Genomic DNA, 15,239 nt, shown 5'->3' with positions numbered 1-15,239 from the left:
CTTTTGGTGACTCAGCTCCACTTACCTGCCTGTTCGCCATAGCCCTTAATTCCTTTAGTGTTCAAAAGTCTATCTTTGCCTGAAAAACATTCAACGAGCCAACCTCAACTGTTTCACAGGGCAGGGAATTCCACAGATTCACAACCCTTTGGGTGAAGAGGTTCCTCCTCCACTTACTTAACTTTGCTTCCCCCATATTTTGAGGCGATGCTCCCTAGTTCCAGTCTCACCTGCCAGTGGAAGCAACCTCCCTGCTTCTTTTCCTATATATTCCCTTCATAATTTCACTTGTTTCTATAAGAACCACCTCCCCCACATATTCTTCTAAATTCCAATGAGTACAGTCCCAGTCGACTCAATCTCTCCTCATAGGCCAACTCTCTCAATTCTAGAATCAACCAACTGAACTTCCCCTGCACCCCATCCAGTGCCAGGACATTATTTCTCAAGTAAATGGACCAAACCTGCACATAGTATCCCAGGTGTGGCCTCACCAGCACCCAATACAGCTACAGCATAGCTTCTCCACTTTTAAATTCCATCCCTCTAGCGATAAAGGACAATGTTCCATTTACCTGCTTAAAAAAAAAACAGTTGCACCTGCAAAATAACTTTTATGTGATTCATGAACAAGGATACCAAGGCCCCTCTGCACAACAGCATGCTGCAATTTTTCACCGTTGAAATAAATGTGCATTTTGCTGTCACTCCTACCAAAATGGATGACTTCACATTTACCAACATTGTAGTCCATCTGCCTTTTGTCTACTTCCTTTCTTAAACAGTGAAAAAAGAAAACAAATTGAATGCAGATGCAGCAGATGAGCTCCAGCACTTTGTGCAGCTGCCCTGCTGCCATCTTGAACAGGTCTTAATCTCAGACTCTTCCTGGGTCATTTTATTTGTTAACCTACTACTCAAGTTCCTTCCCGCCTGCCACGTTACTTTAAATCCTCCTGAATGGCACTGACAAACCTTTCTGCCACCATACCAGTTCCCCTCCAGTTTAGATGCAACCCATCCTTCTTGTACATGTGCACCTGCAAAAGAGAGAGAGAGAGAAAGAGACTACATGAGGGTGAGAGAGAGTTTTTATGTGTGAAAGACTGGTTTTACAAATGTGAGAAAGCAAGTGCATGAGAGCATGAGGGCAACAGACACACTGGGTGTGTGAGAGAGTGACTGTGGCAGAGGCACGGTTTGGGGGGGATAAGCGACTGTGTTTATGTGTGAGAGACAAGAGAGTGAGTTTTTTTATCTGGGTGAGGGGGTTAGAGGTGTGTGAGTGAGTGTGCAGGTATGAGAGAGAATGTGTGGTGGTGAGATTGTGGAGGTGAGAGAGTGAGCGTAGGTGAGAGAGTGCTTGTGTATGTGAGTGAGTGTAGGTGAGAGGGGTGAGTGTGTGTGTGTAAGTGAGACAGTGTGTAGGTGAGACAGTGTGTGTGTGTAGGTGAGTGAGAGAGTGTGTGTAGGTGAGAGTGTGTAGGTGAAAGAGTGAGTCAGTGTGTGTGTATGGTAGAGGGAGAAAGTGTCTGTGAAAGAAAAAAGAAGTATGTGTCCATGAGAATGTGTGGGAGTTGAGAGAATGTGTGTGTGAGAGAGAGAAAGTGTGTTTTTGTGTGTGAGTGAGAGTGTGTGCGTCTGAGAGAGAGTGGGAGTTTCCGATAGAGAGGGAGTCTGTGTGCATACGTGTGTGTGTGGTTGAGAGACCGACTAGATCGGATTGCAGCGTTGTATTAGCCCTGCACAGTGGGACTGGAAGCGGTTCTGTGAGGGGGTCTGCGGTCTCAGCCGGAGGGAGGGTGTGGTCCGGGGAGTGTCTAACATCGGTCCCTCACTCCTTCCTGGGCTCAGCCACACTCTGTGGCCAGCCATGTCCAAAGCCGAGGTGCCGAGCGACGGCTGCCTCTGCCCCGGAGCCCGGTCTCTGCTGGCCTCCTTCCTGTGTGTCAGCCTCCTGCAACTCGCTCTCAGCATCGGTTTCATCTGGTACTACCAACACCAGCGGGGGCTTCAGGTCAGTCAGTGAGAATAAGTGAACTTGTGTGTCTGATAAACAGTTTGGGGGAGATTTCAGGAGGCATGGTTAGTTTGCAGATGACACCAACATTGTTTATATAGATTACAGTGTAGAAAGTTATCTAAGATGACAAGGAGATCTTGAACAATTGGGTCAATAGAATGGCAGATGGAGTTTAATTTGGATGAATAGCAGGTGTTCCGTTTTGACCAAGCAAGTGAGAACGTAGAACAGCAGAGCACAATGCAGGCCCTTCAGCCCACTATGTTGTGCTGAGCACAATCTAAGATCAACCTAATCTACACACCCCTCAACTTACTGCTGTCCCAGTAGCTTAAATGTCCCTAATGTCTCTGACTCTACTACCACCGCTGGCAGTGCATTCCACGCACCCACCACTCTCTGGGTAAAGAACCTACCTCTGACAAATCTTCTCACAAACTTTGAAAACCTACCTCTGACATCTCCCCCCAAACCTCCCTCCAGTCACCTTAAAATTATGACCCCTTGTGATGGCCATTTCTGCCCTGGGGAAATGTTTCTGACTATTTATCAATGCCTGCATTACCTTGTACCCCTCTAACAAGTCACCTCTCTTCCTTCTTCTCTCCAATGTGAAAAGCCCTAGCTCACTCAACCTCTCGTCGTAAGCCAAGCCCTCCAATCCAGGCAGCACCCTCTGCACCCTCTTTAAAGCATCTACATCCTTCCTTTAATGAGGTGACCAGAACTGGACCAAATATTCCAAGGGTGGTCTAACCAGGATGCTATAGAACTGCAGCAAAACCTTGTGGCTCTTAAACTCAATCCCCCTGTTAATGAAAGGCAAAACACCATAAGCCTTCTTAACAACCCTATCAACTTGGGTAGCATCTTTGAGGGATCCATGGACAAGATGCCGCTGTTCTTCCACACTGCCAGGAACCCTGTCTTTAACCCTGTATTCAGCATTCCTATTCGACCTGTCAAAATCAATCACTTCGCATTTAACTTCGCGTTTATCCAGGTTGAACTCCATCTGCCACTTCTCAGCCCAGCTCTGTATCCTGTCAATGACTTGTTGTAGCCTGCAACAGCCCTCAACACTATCTACAACACCACTGACCTTTGTGTCATCGGCAAACTTACTAACCCACCCTTCCACCTCTTCATCCAAGTCATTTATAAAAACTTCAGAGAGCAGAGGCCCAAGAGCAGATCCCTGAGATACACCACTGGTCACCAGGTGGAATACTTTCCATCTACTACCACTCACTAGCCAATTCTGTATCCAGACAGCCAAATTTCCCTGTATCTCATACCTCCTAACTTTCTGAATGAAAGGTTAGAACTTGTTCTGAGGAAGGCTCACTGGACCCCAAAAGTTAACTCTGTTTTCTTTCGACAGGTGTTGCCACAGCTCCTGAGCTTTTCCAGCAATTTCTGTTTTTGTTTTATAGAACCTGCAGTTCATTCAATTTTTATTAATGACAGGACTTACACAGTTAATGGTAATGCCCTGGGTAGTGTTGTCGAACAGAGAAACTCAAGGGTTCAGGTACATAGCTCTTTCAAAGTTGTGTCACAGGTAGACAGGATGGTTAAGAAGGCGTTTAGCACACTTGCCTTCATTGCTCAGACCATTGAGTATAGGAGTTGGGATGTCACATTGAGGTTGTATAGGAGTTGAAAAATGTCGTGCTGGAAAAACACAGCAGGCCAGGAGCAGGAGAATCGACGTTTCGGGCATAAGCATTGGGCATCGGGTATAGGATGTTGGTGAGGCCACTTTAGCAGTACAGTTTACAGTTCTGGTTGCCCTGCTGCAGAAAAGATTATAATTAAACTAGAGAGGATTCATGAAAAAATTGCAAGGATGTTGCCAGGGCTGGAGGGTTTGATTTATAAGAAGAGGCTGGATTGTCTGGGACTTTTTTCACTGGAGCATAAGAGGCTGAGAGGGGGTATCCTCATGGTATCATGAGGGGCATAGATTAGTTAAATAGCAAAGGTCTTTTCCTGAAGCTGAGGAAGTTCAAAATGGGTTGGGGGAGGTGGGCATATTTTTAAGGTGAGAGGAAAAAGATTTGAAAGGTCATGAGGGGTATTGTTTTACAGAGAGAGTGGTTGATATGTGCAATGAACTACTGGAGGAAGTGGTAAATGTAGGTGCAGTTACAAAATTTAAAATGCATTTGGAAAGGTACATGAAAAGGAAAGGTTTAGAGCAATCTCGGCAAAATGCAAGCAAGTGGGACAAGGTTTGTTCGGGCAACTTCATCAGAATAGATGAGTTGGACTAAAAGATGTATGACTCCATGACTCAATGACTCTGAGTCTGGGTGAATGTTTGAGAATGTGTGTGTGTCAGTGAGAATATGTGTATGTGTGTGAGACTGAGAATGTGTGTGTGACTGAGAAAGTCTGTCTGAGTGAGAGTGTGTACGAATGAACTTGTGTATCTGAGTGTTTGTGAATGTCTGAGAATGTGAGTGAAAATACATGAGTGAGGGAGAGTGTGAGTGAGTGAGAATGTGCCTGAGTGAGAATTTGTGTGTAAGTGAGAATGTGTTAGTGAGAAGTTATCTGAGAATGTGAGAATGAGAACGCGTGTGTAAATCTCTGAGAATATGAGTGCGAATATAGTGTGAGAGAATATGTCCATGAATGAGAGTGTGTTTGAGAATGTGTGACAATGGGTGAGAATGTGTGTGTGTTAGAAAGTCTAGGAATGCGAATGTGATTGAGTGTGTGAGAACGTATGTGTGACAGAGTTTGGATGCGAATGTTTTTGTGACATTGTGTGAGAGAGAGTCTGGGTGAGAATGTGTGTGTGTTGATAAGAATGTGTGGTTGAGGAGTGTGAGCGTGTGGTTGAGGAGTGTGAGCGTGTGGTTGAGGAGTGTGAGCGTGTGGTTGAGGAGTGTGAGCGTGTGGATGAGAATGTGTGTTTGTGAGCGTGTGGATGAGAATGTGTGTTTGTGAGCGTGTGGATGAGGTTGTGTTTGTGAGTGTGTGGATGAGTGTGTGTGACTGTGAGCGTGTGGATGAGTGTGTGTGACTGTGAGCGTGTGGATGGGTGTGTGTGACTGTGAGCGTGTGGATGGGTGTGTGTGACTGTGAGCGTGTGGATGGGTGTGTGTGTTTGTGAGCGTGTGGATGGTTGTGTGTGTTTGTGAGCGTGTGGATGAGTGTGTGTGTTTGTGAGCGTGTGGATGAGTGTGTGTGTTTGTGAGCGTGTGGATGAGAGTGTGTGAGTGTGTGGATGAGAGTGTGTGTTTGTAAGCGTGTGGATGAGAATGTGTGTTTGTGAGCGTGTGGATGAGAATATGTGAGTGTGTGGATGAGAGTGTGTGTTTGTAAGCGTGTGGATGAGAATGTGTGTTTGTAAGCGTGTGGATGAGAATGTGTGTTTGTGAGCGTGTGGATGAGAATGTGTGAGTGTGTGGATGAGAGTGTGTGTTTGTAAGTGTGTGGATGAGAGTGTGTGTTTCTGAGTGTGTGGATGAGAGTGCGTTTGTGATTGTGTGTGTGGATGAGTACGTGTGTGTGGATCAGTGTGTGTGTGGATGAGAGTGTGTGTGTGTGTGGATGAGAGTGTGTGTGTGTGTGGATGAGAGTGTGTGTTTGTGTGTGTGGATGAGAGTGTGTGTTTGTGTGTGGATGAGAGTGTGTGTGTGTGTGGATGAGAGTGTGTGTGTGTGTGGATGAGAGTGTGTGTGTGTGTGTGTGGATGAGAGTGTGTGTGTGTGTGGATGAGAGTGTGTGTGTGTGTGTGTGTGGATGAGAGTGTGTGTGTGTGTGGATGAGAGTGTGTGTGTGTGTGTGTGGATGAGAGTGTGTGTTTGTGTGTGTGGAAGAGAGTGTGTGTTTGTGTGTGTGGATGAGAGTGTGTGTGTGTGGAAGAGAGTGTGTGTGTGTGTGTGGAAGAGAGTGTGTGTGTGTGTGTGGATGAGAGTGTGTGTGTGTGTGTGGATGAGAGTGTGTGTGTGTGGATGAGAGTGTGTGTGTGTGGATGAGAGTGTGTGTGTGTGGATGAGAGTGTGTGTGTGTGTGTGGATGAGAGTGTGTGTGTGTGGATGAGAGTGTGTGTGTGTGTGTGTGGATGAGAGTGTGTGTGTGTGTGGATGAGAGTGTGTGTGTCTGTGTGTGTGTGGATGAGAGTGTCTGTGTGTGTGTGGATGAGAGTGTCTGTGTGTGTGTGGATGAGAGTGTGTGTGTGTGTGGATGAGTGTGTGTGTGTGTGTGGATGAGAGTGTGTGTGTGTGGATGAGAGTGTGTGTGTGTGTGTGTGGATGAGAGTGTGTGTGTGGATGAGAGTGTGTGTGTGTGTGGATGAGAGTGTGTGTGTGTGTGGATGAGAGTGTGTGTGTGTGTGTGTGGATGAGAGTGTGTGTGTGTGGATGAGAGTGTGTGTGTGTGTGGATGAGAGTGTGTGTGTGTGTGGATGAGAGTGTGTGTGTGTGGATGAGAGTGTGTGTTTGTGTGTGTGGATGAGAGTGTGTGTTTGTGTGTGTGGATGAGAATGCGTGTTTGTGTGTGTGGATGAGAATGCGTGTTTGTGGATGAGAGTGTGTGTGTGGATGAGAGTGTCTGTGTGTGTGTGGATGAGAGTGTCTGTGTGTGTGTGGATGACAGTGTCTGTGTGTGTGTGGATGAGAGTGTCTGTGTGTGTGTGGATGAGAGTGTGTGTGTGTGTGTGGATGAGAGTGTGTGTGTGTGGATGAGAGTGTGTGTGTGTGGATGAGAGTGTGTGTGTGTGTGTGTGTGGATGAGAGTGTGTGTGTGTGTGTGGATGAGTGTGTGTGTGTGTGGATGAGAGTGTGTGTGTGTGGATGAGAGTGTGTGTGTGTGGATGAGAGTGTGTGTTTGTGTGTGTGGATGAGAGTGTGTGTGTGTGTGGATGAGAGTGTGTGTGTGTGTGGAAGAGAGTGTCTGTGGAAGAGAGTGTGTGTGGATGAGAGTGTGTGTGTGTGTGTGTGTGTGTGTGTGTGTGTGTGTGGATGAGAGTGTGTGTGTGTGTGTGTGGAAGAGAGTGTGTGTGTGTGTGGAAGAGAGTGTGTGTGGAAGAGAGTGTGTGTGTGTGTGGAAGAGAGTGTGTGTGTGTGTGGATGAGAGTGTGTGTGTGTGTGTGTGTGTGGATGAGAGTGTGTGTGTGTGTGTGTGTGGATGAGAGTGTGTGTGTGTGTGTGTGTGGATGAGAGTGTGTGTGTGTGTGTGTGTGGATGAGAGTGTGTGTGTGTGGATGAGAGTGTGTGTGTGTGTGTGGATGAGAGTGTGTGTGTGTGTGTGGATGAGAGTGTGTGTGTGTGTGTGGATGAGAGTGTGTGTGTGTGTGGATGAGAGTGTGTGTGTGTGTGGATGAGAGTGTGTGTGTGTGTGTGTGTGTGGATGAGAGTGTGTGTGTGTGTGTGGATGAGAGTGTGTGTGTGTGTGTGGAAGAGAGTGTGTGTGTGTGGAAGAGAGTGTGTGTGTGTGTGTGTGGATGAGAGTGTGTGTGTGTGGATGAGAGTGTGTGTGTGTGTGTGTGTGGATGAGAGTGTGTGTGTGTGGATGAGTGTGTGTGTGTGTGTGTGGAAGAGAGTGTGTGTGTGTGTGTGTGGATGAGAGTGTGTGTGTGTGTGTGTGGATGAGAGTGTGTGTGTGTGTGTGTGGATGAGAGTGTGTGTGTGTCTGTGTGGATGAGAGTGTGTGTGTGTGTGTGGAAGAGAGTGTGTGTGTGTGTGTGTGGATGAGAGTGTGTGTGTGTGTGGATGAGAGTGTGTGTGTGTGTGTGTGTGGATGAGAGTGTGTGTGTGTGGATGAGTGTGTGTGTGTGTGTGTGGAAGAGAGTGTGTGTGTGTGTGGAAGAGAGTGTGTGTGTGTGTGTGGATGAGAGTGTGTGTGTGTGTGTGTGGATGAGAGTGTGTGTGTGTGTGTGTGTGTGGAAGAGAGTGTGTGTGTGTGGATGAGAGTGTGTGTGTGGATGAGAGTGTGTGTGTGTGTGTGTGTGGATGAGAGTGTGTGTGTGGAAGAGAGTGTGTGTGTGTGTGTGTGGATGAGAGTGTGTGTGTGTGTGGATGAGAGTGTGTGTGTGTGTGGATGAGAGTGTGTGTGTGTGTGTGTGTGGAAGAGAGTGTGTGTGTGTGTGTGTGGATGAGAGTGTGTGTGTGTGTGTGTGGATGAGAGTGTGTGTGTGTGTGTGTGGATGAGAGTGTGTGTGTGTGTGTGTGGATGAGTGTGTGTGTGTGTGTGTGTGTGGAAGAGAGTGTGTGTGTGTGTGTGGATGAGAGTGTGTGTGTGTGTGGATGAGAGTGTGTGTGTGTGTGGATGAGAGTGTGTGTGTGTGGATGAGTGTGTGTGTGTGTGTGTGTGTGGAAGAGAGTGTGTGTGTGTGTGGAAGAGAGTGTGTGTGTGTGTGTGTGTGGATGAGAGTGTGTGTGTGTGTGTGGAAGAGAGTGTGTGTGTGGATGAGAGTGTGTGTGTGTGTGTGGATGAGAGTGTGTGTGTGTGTGTGGATGAGAGTGTGTGTGTGTGTGTGTGGATGAGAGTGTGTGTGTGTGTGTGTGGATGAGAGTGTGTGTGTGTGTGTGTGGAAGAGAGTGTGTGTGTGTGTGTGTGGAAGAGAGTGTGTGTGTGTGTGTGTGTGGATGAGAGTGTGTGTGTGTGTGGATGAGAGTGTGTGTGTGTGTGGATGAGTGTGTGTGTGTGTGTGTGTGTGTGTGTGGAAGAGAGTGTGTGTGTGTGTGGATGAGAGTGTGTGTGTGTGTGTGTGTGGATGAGAGTGTGTGTGTGTGTGTGTGTGTGGATGAGAGTGTGTGTGTGTGTGTGGATGAGAGTGTGTGTGTGTGTGTGTGGATGAGAGTGTGTGTGTGTGTGTGTGGATGAGAGTGTGTGTGTGTGTGTGGATGAGAGTGTGTGTGTGTGTGGAAGAGAGTGTGTGTGTGTGTGTGGAAGAGAGTGTGTGTGTGTGTGTGGAAGAGAGTGTGTGTGTGTGTGTGGAAGAGAGTGTGTGTGTGTGTGTGGAAGAGAGTGTGTGTGTGTGTGTGGAAGAGAGTGTGTGTGTGTGTGTGGATGAGAGTGTGTGTGTGTGTGGATGAGAGTGTGTGTGTGTGTGTGTGTGGATGAGAGTGTGTGTGTGTGGTTGAGTGTGTGTGTGTGTGGATGAGAGTGTGTGTGTGTGTGGATGAGAGTGTATGTGTGTGTGTGTGTGGATGAGAGTGTGTGTGTGTGGATGAGTGTGTGTGTGTGTGTGTGTGTGTGTGGATGAGAGTGTGTGTGTGTGTGTGTGGATGAGAGTGTGTGTGTGTGTGTGTGGATGAGAGTGTGTGTTTGTGTGTGTGGATGAGAGTGTGTGTGTGTGGATGAGAGTGTGTGTGTGTGTGTGTGGATGAGTGTGTGTGTGTGTGTGGATGAGAGTGTGTGTGTGTGTGTGTGGATGAGAGTGTGTGTGTGTGTGTGTGGATGAGAGTGTGTGTGTGTGTGTGGATGAGAGAGTGTATGAGAGTGTGTGTGTGTGTGTGTGTGTGGATGAGAGTGTGTGTGTGTGGATGAGAGTGTGTGTGTGTGGATGAGAGTGTGTGTTTGTGTGGATGAGAATGCGTGTTTGTGGATGAGAGTGTGTGTGTGGATGAGAGTGTCTGTGTGTGTGTGGATGAGAGTGTCTGTGTGTGTGTGGATGAGAGTGTCTGTGTGTGTGTGTGGATGAGAGTGTCTGTGTGTGTGTGGATGAGAGTGTGTGTGTGTGGATGAGAGTGTGTGTGTGTGGATGAGAGTGTGTGTGTGTGTGTGGATGAGAGTGTGTGTGTGTGTGTGGATGAGAGTGTGTGTGTGTGTGGATGAGAGTGTGTGTGTGTGTGGATGAGAGTGTGTGTGTGTGTGGATGAGAGTGTGTGTGTGTGTGTGTGGATGAGAGTGTGTGTGTGTGGATGAGAGTGTGTGTTTGTGTGTGTGGATGAGAGTGCGTGTGTGTGTGTGTGTGTGTAGATGAGAGTGTGTGTGTGTGGATGAGAGTGTGTGTTTGTGTGGATGAGAATGCGTGTTTGTGGATGAGAGTGTGTGTGTGGATGAGAGTGTCTGTGTGTGTGTGGATGAGAGTGTCTGTGTGTGTGTGGATGAGAGTGTCTGTGTGTGTGTGTGGATGAGAGTGTCTGTGTGTGTGTGGATGAGAGTGTGTGTGTGTGGATGAGAGTGTGTGTGTGTGGATGAGAGTGTGTGTGTGTGTGTGGATGAGAGTGTGTGTGTGTGTGGATGAGAGTGTGTGTGTGTGTGGATGAGAGTGTGTGTGTGTGTGGATGAGAGTGTGTGTGTGTGTGTGTGGATGAGAGTGTGTGTGTGTGGATGAGAGTGTGTGTTTGTGTGTGTGGATGAGAGTGCGTGTGTGTGTGTGTGTGTGTAGATGAGAGTGTGTGTGTGTGGATGAGAGTGCGTGTGTGTGTGGATGAGAGTGTGTGTGTGTGGATGAGAGTGCGTGTGTGTGTGTGTGGATGAGAGTGTGTGTGTGTGTGTGGATGAGAGTGTGTGTGTGTGGATGAGAGTGTGTGTGTGTGTGTGGATGAGAGAGTGTGTGTGTGTGTGGAAGAGAGTGTCTGTGTGTGGATGAGAGTGTGTGTGTGTGTGTGTGTGTGTGTGTGTGTGGATGAGAGTGTGTGTGTGTGTGGATGAGAGTGTGTGTGTGTGTGGATGAGAGTGTGTGTGTGTGTGTGTGTGGATGAGAGTGTGTGTGTGTGGTTGAGTGTGTGTGTGTGTGTGTGTGTGGATGAGAGTGTGTGTGTGTGTGGATGAGAGTGTATGTGTGTGTGTGTGTGGATGAGAGTGTGTGTGTGTGGATGAGTGTGTGTGTGTGTGTGTGTGTGTGTGGATGAGAGTGTGTGTGTGTGTGTGTGGATGAGAGTGTGTGTTTGTGTGTGTGGATGAGAGTGTGTGTGTGTGGATGAGAGTGTGTGTGTGTGGATGAGAGTGTGTGTGTGTGTGTGGAAGAGAGAGTGTGTGTGTGTGGATGAGAGTGTGTGTGTGTGTGTGTGGATGAGAGTGTGTGTGTGTGGATGAGTGTGTGTGTGTGTGTGTGTGTGTGGATGAGAGTGTGTGTGTGTGTGTGTGGATGAGAGTGTGTGTTTGTGTGTGTGGATGAGAGTGTGTGTGTGTGGATGAGAGTGTGTGTGTGTGTGTGGAAGAGAGAGTGTGTGTGTGTGGATGAGAGTGTGTGTGTGTGTGTGTGGATGAGAGTGTGTGTGTGTGTGTGGATGAGAGAGTGTATGAGAGTGTGTGTGTGTGTGTGTGTGTGGATGAGAGTGTGTGTGTGTGGATGAGAGTGTGTGTTTGTGTGGATGAGAATGCGTGTTTGTGGATGAGAGTGTGTGTGTGGATGAGAGTGTGTGTGTGGATGAGAGTGTCTGTGTGTGTGTGGATGAGAGTGTCTGTGTGTGTGTGGATGAGAGTGTCTGTGTGTGTGTGGATGAGAGTGTGTGTGTGTGGATGAGAGTGTGTGTGTGTGGATGAGAGTGTGTGTGTGTGGATGAGAGTGTGTGTGTGTGTGTGGATGAGAGTGTGTGTGGATGAGAGTGTGTGTGTGTGTGGATGAGAGTGTGTGTGTGTGTGTGTGGATGAGAGTGTGTGTGTGTGGATGAGAGTGTGTGTGTGTGGATGAGAGTGTGTGTTTGTGTGTGTGTGGATGAGAGTGTGTGTTTGTGTGTGTGGATGAGAGTGCGTGTGTGTGTGTGTGTGTGTAGATGAGAGTGTGTGTGTGTGGATGAGAGTGCGTGTGTGTGTGGATGAGAGTGTGTGTGTGTGGATGAGAGTGCGTGTGTGTGTGTGTGGATGAGAGTGTGTGTGTGTGTGTGGATGAGAGTGTGTGTGTGTGGATGAGAGTGTGTGTGTGTGTGTGGATGAGAGAGTGTGTGTGTGTGTGGAAGAGAGTGTCTGTGTGTGGATGAGAGTGTGTGTGTGTGTGTGTGTGTGTGTGTGTGTGGATGAGAGTGTGTGTGTGTGTGGAAGAGAGTGTGTGTGTGTGTGTGGAAGAGTGTGTGTGTGTGTGTGGAAGAGAGTGTGTGTGTGTGGAAGAGAGTGTGTGTGTGTGTGTGGATGAGAGTGTGTGTGTGTGTGGATGAGAGTGTGTGTGTGTGTGGATGAGAGTGTGTGTGTGTGGTTGAGTGTGTGTGTGTGTGTGTGTGTGGATGAGAGTGTGTGTGTGTGTGGATGAGAGTGTATGTGTGTGTGTGTGTGGATGAGAGTGTGTGTGTGTGGATGAGTGTGTGTGTGTGTGTGTGTGTGTGGATGAGAGTGTGTGTGTGTGTGTGTGTGGATGAGAGTGTGTGTTTGTGTGTGTGGATGAGAGTGTGTGTGTGTGGATGAGAGTGTGTGTGTGTGTGTGGAAGAGAGAGTGTGTGTGTGTGGATGAGAGTGTGTGTGTGTGTGTGTGGATGAGAGTGTGTGTGTGTGGATGAGTGTGTGTGTGTGTGTGTGTGGATGAGAGTGTGTGTGTGTGTGTGTGGATGAGAGTGTGTGTGTGTGTGTGTGGATGAGAGTGTGTGTTTGTGTGTGTGGATGAGAGTGTGTGTGTGTGGATGAGAGTGTGTGTTTGTGTGTGTGGATGAGAGTGTGTGTGTGTGGATGAGAGTGTGTGTGTGTGTGTGGAAGAGAGAGTGTGTGTGTGTGGATGAGAGTGTGTGTGTGTGTGTGGATGAGAGTGTGTGTGTGTGTGTGTGGATGAGAGTGTGTGTTTGTGTGGATGAGAATGCGTGTTTGTGGATGAGAGTGTGTGTGTGGATGAGAGTGTCTGTGTGTGTGTGGATGAGAGTGTCTGTGTGTGTGTGGATGAGAGTGTCTGTGTGTGTGTGGATGAGAGTGTCTGTGTGTGTGTGGATGAGAGTGTGTGTGTGTGGATGAGAGTGTGTGTGTGTGTGTGGATGAGAGTGTGTGTGTGTGGATGAGAGTGTGTGTGTGTGTGGATGAGAGTGTGTGTGTGTGTGTGTGTGTGGATGAGAGTGTGTGTGTGTGGATGAGAGTGTGTGTTTGTGTGTGTGGATGAGAGTGCGTCTGTGTGTGTGTGTGTGGATGAGAGTGTGTGTGTGTGTGGATGAGAGTGCGTGTGTGTGTGGATGAGAGTGTGTGTGTGTGGATGAGAGTGCGTGTGTGTGTGTGTGGATGAGAGTGTGTGTGTGTGTGTGGATGAGAGTGTGTGTGTGTGGATGAGAGAGTGTGTGTGTGTGGAAGAGAGTGTCTGTGTGTGGATGAGAGTGTGTGTGTGTGTGTGTGTGTGTGGATGAGAGTGTGTGTGTGTGTGTGTGTGGATGAGAGTGTGTGTGGATGAGAGTGTGTGTTTGTGTGGATGAGAATGCGTGTGTGTGGATGAGAGTGTGTGTGTGGATGAGAGTGTGTGTGTGGATGAGAGTGTGTGTGTGGATGAGAGTGTGTGTGTGGATGAGAGTGTGTGTGTGGATGAGAGTGTGTGTGTGTGTGTGGATGAGAGTGTCTGTGTGTGTGTGGATGAGAGTGTGTGTGTCTGTGTGGATGAGAGTGTGTGTGTGTGGATGAGAGTGTGTGTGTGTGTGGATGAGAGTGTGTGTGTGTGTGGATGAGAGTGTGTGTGTGTGTGGATGAGAGTGTGTGTGTGTGTGGATGAGAGTGTGTGTGTGTGTGGATGAGAGTGCGTGTGTGTGTGTGTGGATGAGAGTGTGTGTGTGTGTGTGGATGAGAGTGTGTGTGTGTGTGGATGAGAGTGTGTGTGTGTGTGTGGATGAGAGTGTGTGTGTGTGTGTGGATGAGTGTGTGTGTGTGTGTGGATGAGAGTGTGTGTGTGTGTGTGTGGATGAGAGTGTGTGTGTGTGTGTGTGTGGATGAGAGTGTGTGTGTGTGGATGAGAGTGTGTGTGTGTGTGGATGAGAGTGTGTGTGTGTGTGGATGAGTGTGTGTGTGTGTGTGTGTGGATGAGAGTGTGTGTGTGTGTGGATGAGAGTGTGTGTGTGTGGATGAGAGTGTGTGTGTGTGGATGAGAGTGTGTGTGTGTGGATGAGAGTGTGTGTGTGTGGATGAGAGTGTGTGTGTGTGTGTGGATGAGAGTGTGTGTGTGTGTGTGGATGAGAGTGTGTGTGTGTGTGTGTGTGGATGAGAGTGTGTGTGTGTGTGTGTGGATGAGAGTGTGTGTTTGTGTGTGTGGATGAGAGTGTGTGTGTGTGGATGAGAGTGTGTGTGTGTGGATGAGAGTGTGTGTGTGTGGATGAGAGTGTGTGTGTGTGTGGATGAGAGTGTGTGTGTGTGTGTGGAAGAGAGTGTCTGTGTGTGGATGAGAGTGTGTGTGTGTGGATGAGAGTGCGTGTGTGTGTGGATGAGAGTGCGTGTGTGTGTGGATGAGAGTGTGTGTGTGTGGATGAGAGTGCGTGTGTGTGTGTGTGGATGAGAGTGTGTGTGTGTGTGTGGATGAGAGTGTGTGTGTGTGGATGAGAGTGTGTGTGTGTGTGTGGATGAGAGAGTGTGTGTGTGTGTGGAAGAGAGTGTCTGTGTGTGGATGAGAGTGTGTGTGTGTGTGTGTGTGTGTGTGTGTGTGTGGATGAGAGTGTGTGTGTGTGTGGAAGAGAGTGTGTGTGTGTGTGTGGAAGAGTGTGTGTGTGTGTGTGTGGAAGAGTGTGTGTGTGTGTGTGGAAGAGAGTGTGTGTGTGTGGAAGAGAGTGTGTGTGTGTGTGTGGATGAGAGTGTGTGTGTGTGTGGATGAGAGTGTGTGTGTGTGTGTGTGTGTGGATGAGAGTGTGTGTGTGTGGTTGAGTGTGTGTGTGTGTGTGTGTGTGGATGAGAGTGTGTGTGTGTGTGGATGAGAGTGTATGTGTGTGTGTGTGTGGATGAGAGTGTGTGTGTGTGGATGAGTGTGTGTGTGTGTGTGTGTGTGTGTGGATGAGAGTGTGTGTGTGTGGATGAGAGTGTGTGTTTGTGTGTGTGGATGAGAGTGTGTGTGTGTGGATGAGAGTGTGTGTGTGTGTGTGGAAGAGAGAGTGTGTGTGTGTGGATGAGAGTGTGTGTGTGTGTGTGTGGATGAGAGTGTGTGTGTGTGGATGAGTGTGTGTGTGTGTGTGTGTGGATGAGAGTGTGTGTGTGTGTGTGTGGATGAGAGTGTGTGTTTGTGTGTGTGGATGAGAGTGTGTGTGTGTGGATGAGAGTGTGTGTTTGTGTGTGTGGATGAGAGTGTGTGTGTGTGGATGAGAGTGTGTGTGTGTGTGTGGAAGAGAGAGTGTGTGTGTGTGGATGAGAGTGTGTGTGTGTGTGTGTGGATGAG

At 48.3% G+C, this 15,239-nt stretch overlaps 1 protein-coding gene across 1 annotated transcript in view; it reads left to right on the top strand.

Annotated features, from left to right (window-relative positions):
* Positions 1 to 1,711: 1,711 nt before the first annotated feature.
* Positions 1,712 to 15,239, top strand: part of LOC140486131 (tumor necrosis factor ligand superfamily member 11-like) — an 86,965-nt gene continuing 73,437 nt past the window's right edge. The window contains exon 1 of the mRNA XM_072584786.1: positions 1,712 to 2,017. Within this exon, the coding sequence (XP_072440887.1) occupies positions 1,874 to 2,017 (144 nt within the window). The 5' untranslated portion in view covers positions 1,712 to 1,873. The remainder of the gene's footprint in view (positions 2,018 to 15,239) is intronic.

Source organism: Chiloscyllium punctatum, chromosome 15 (genome assembly GCF_047496795.1).
Source record: "Chiloscyllium punctatum isolate Juve2018m chromosome 15, sChiPun1.3, whole genome shotgun sequence".
NCBI classification, from domain to species: domain Eukaryota; kingdom Metazoa; phylum Chordata; class Chondrichthyes; order Orectolobiformes; family Hemiscylliidae; genus Chiloscyllium; species Chiloscyllium punctatum.
This window is presented reverse-complemented; position numbering and strand designations above follow the sequence as displayed.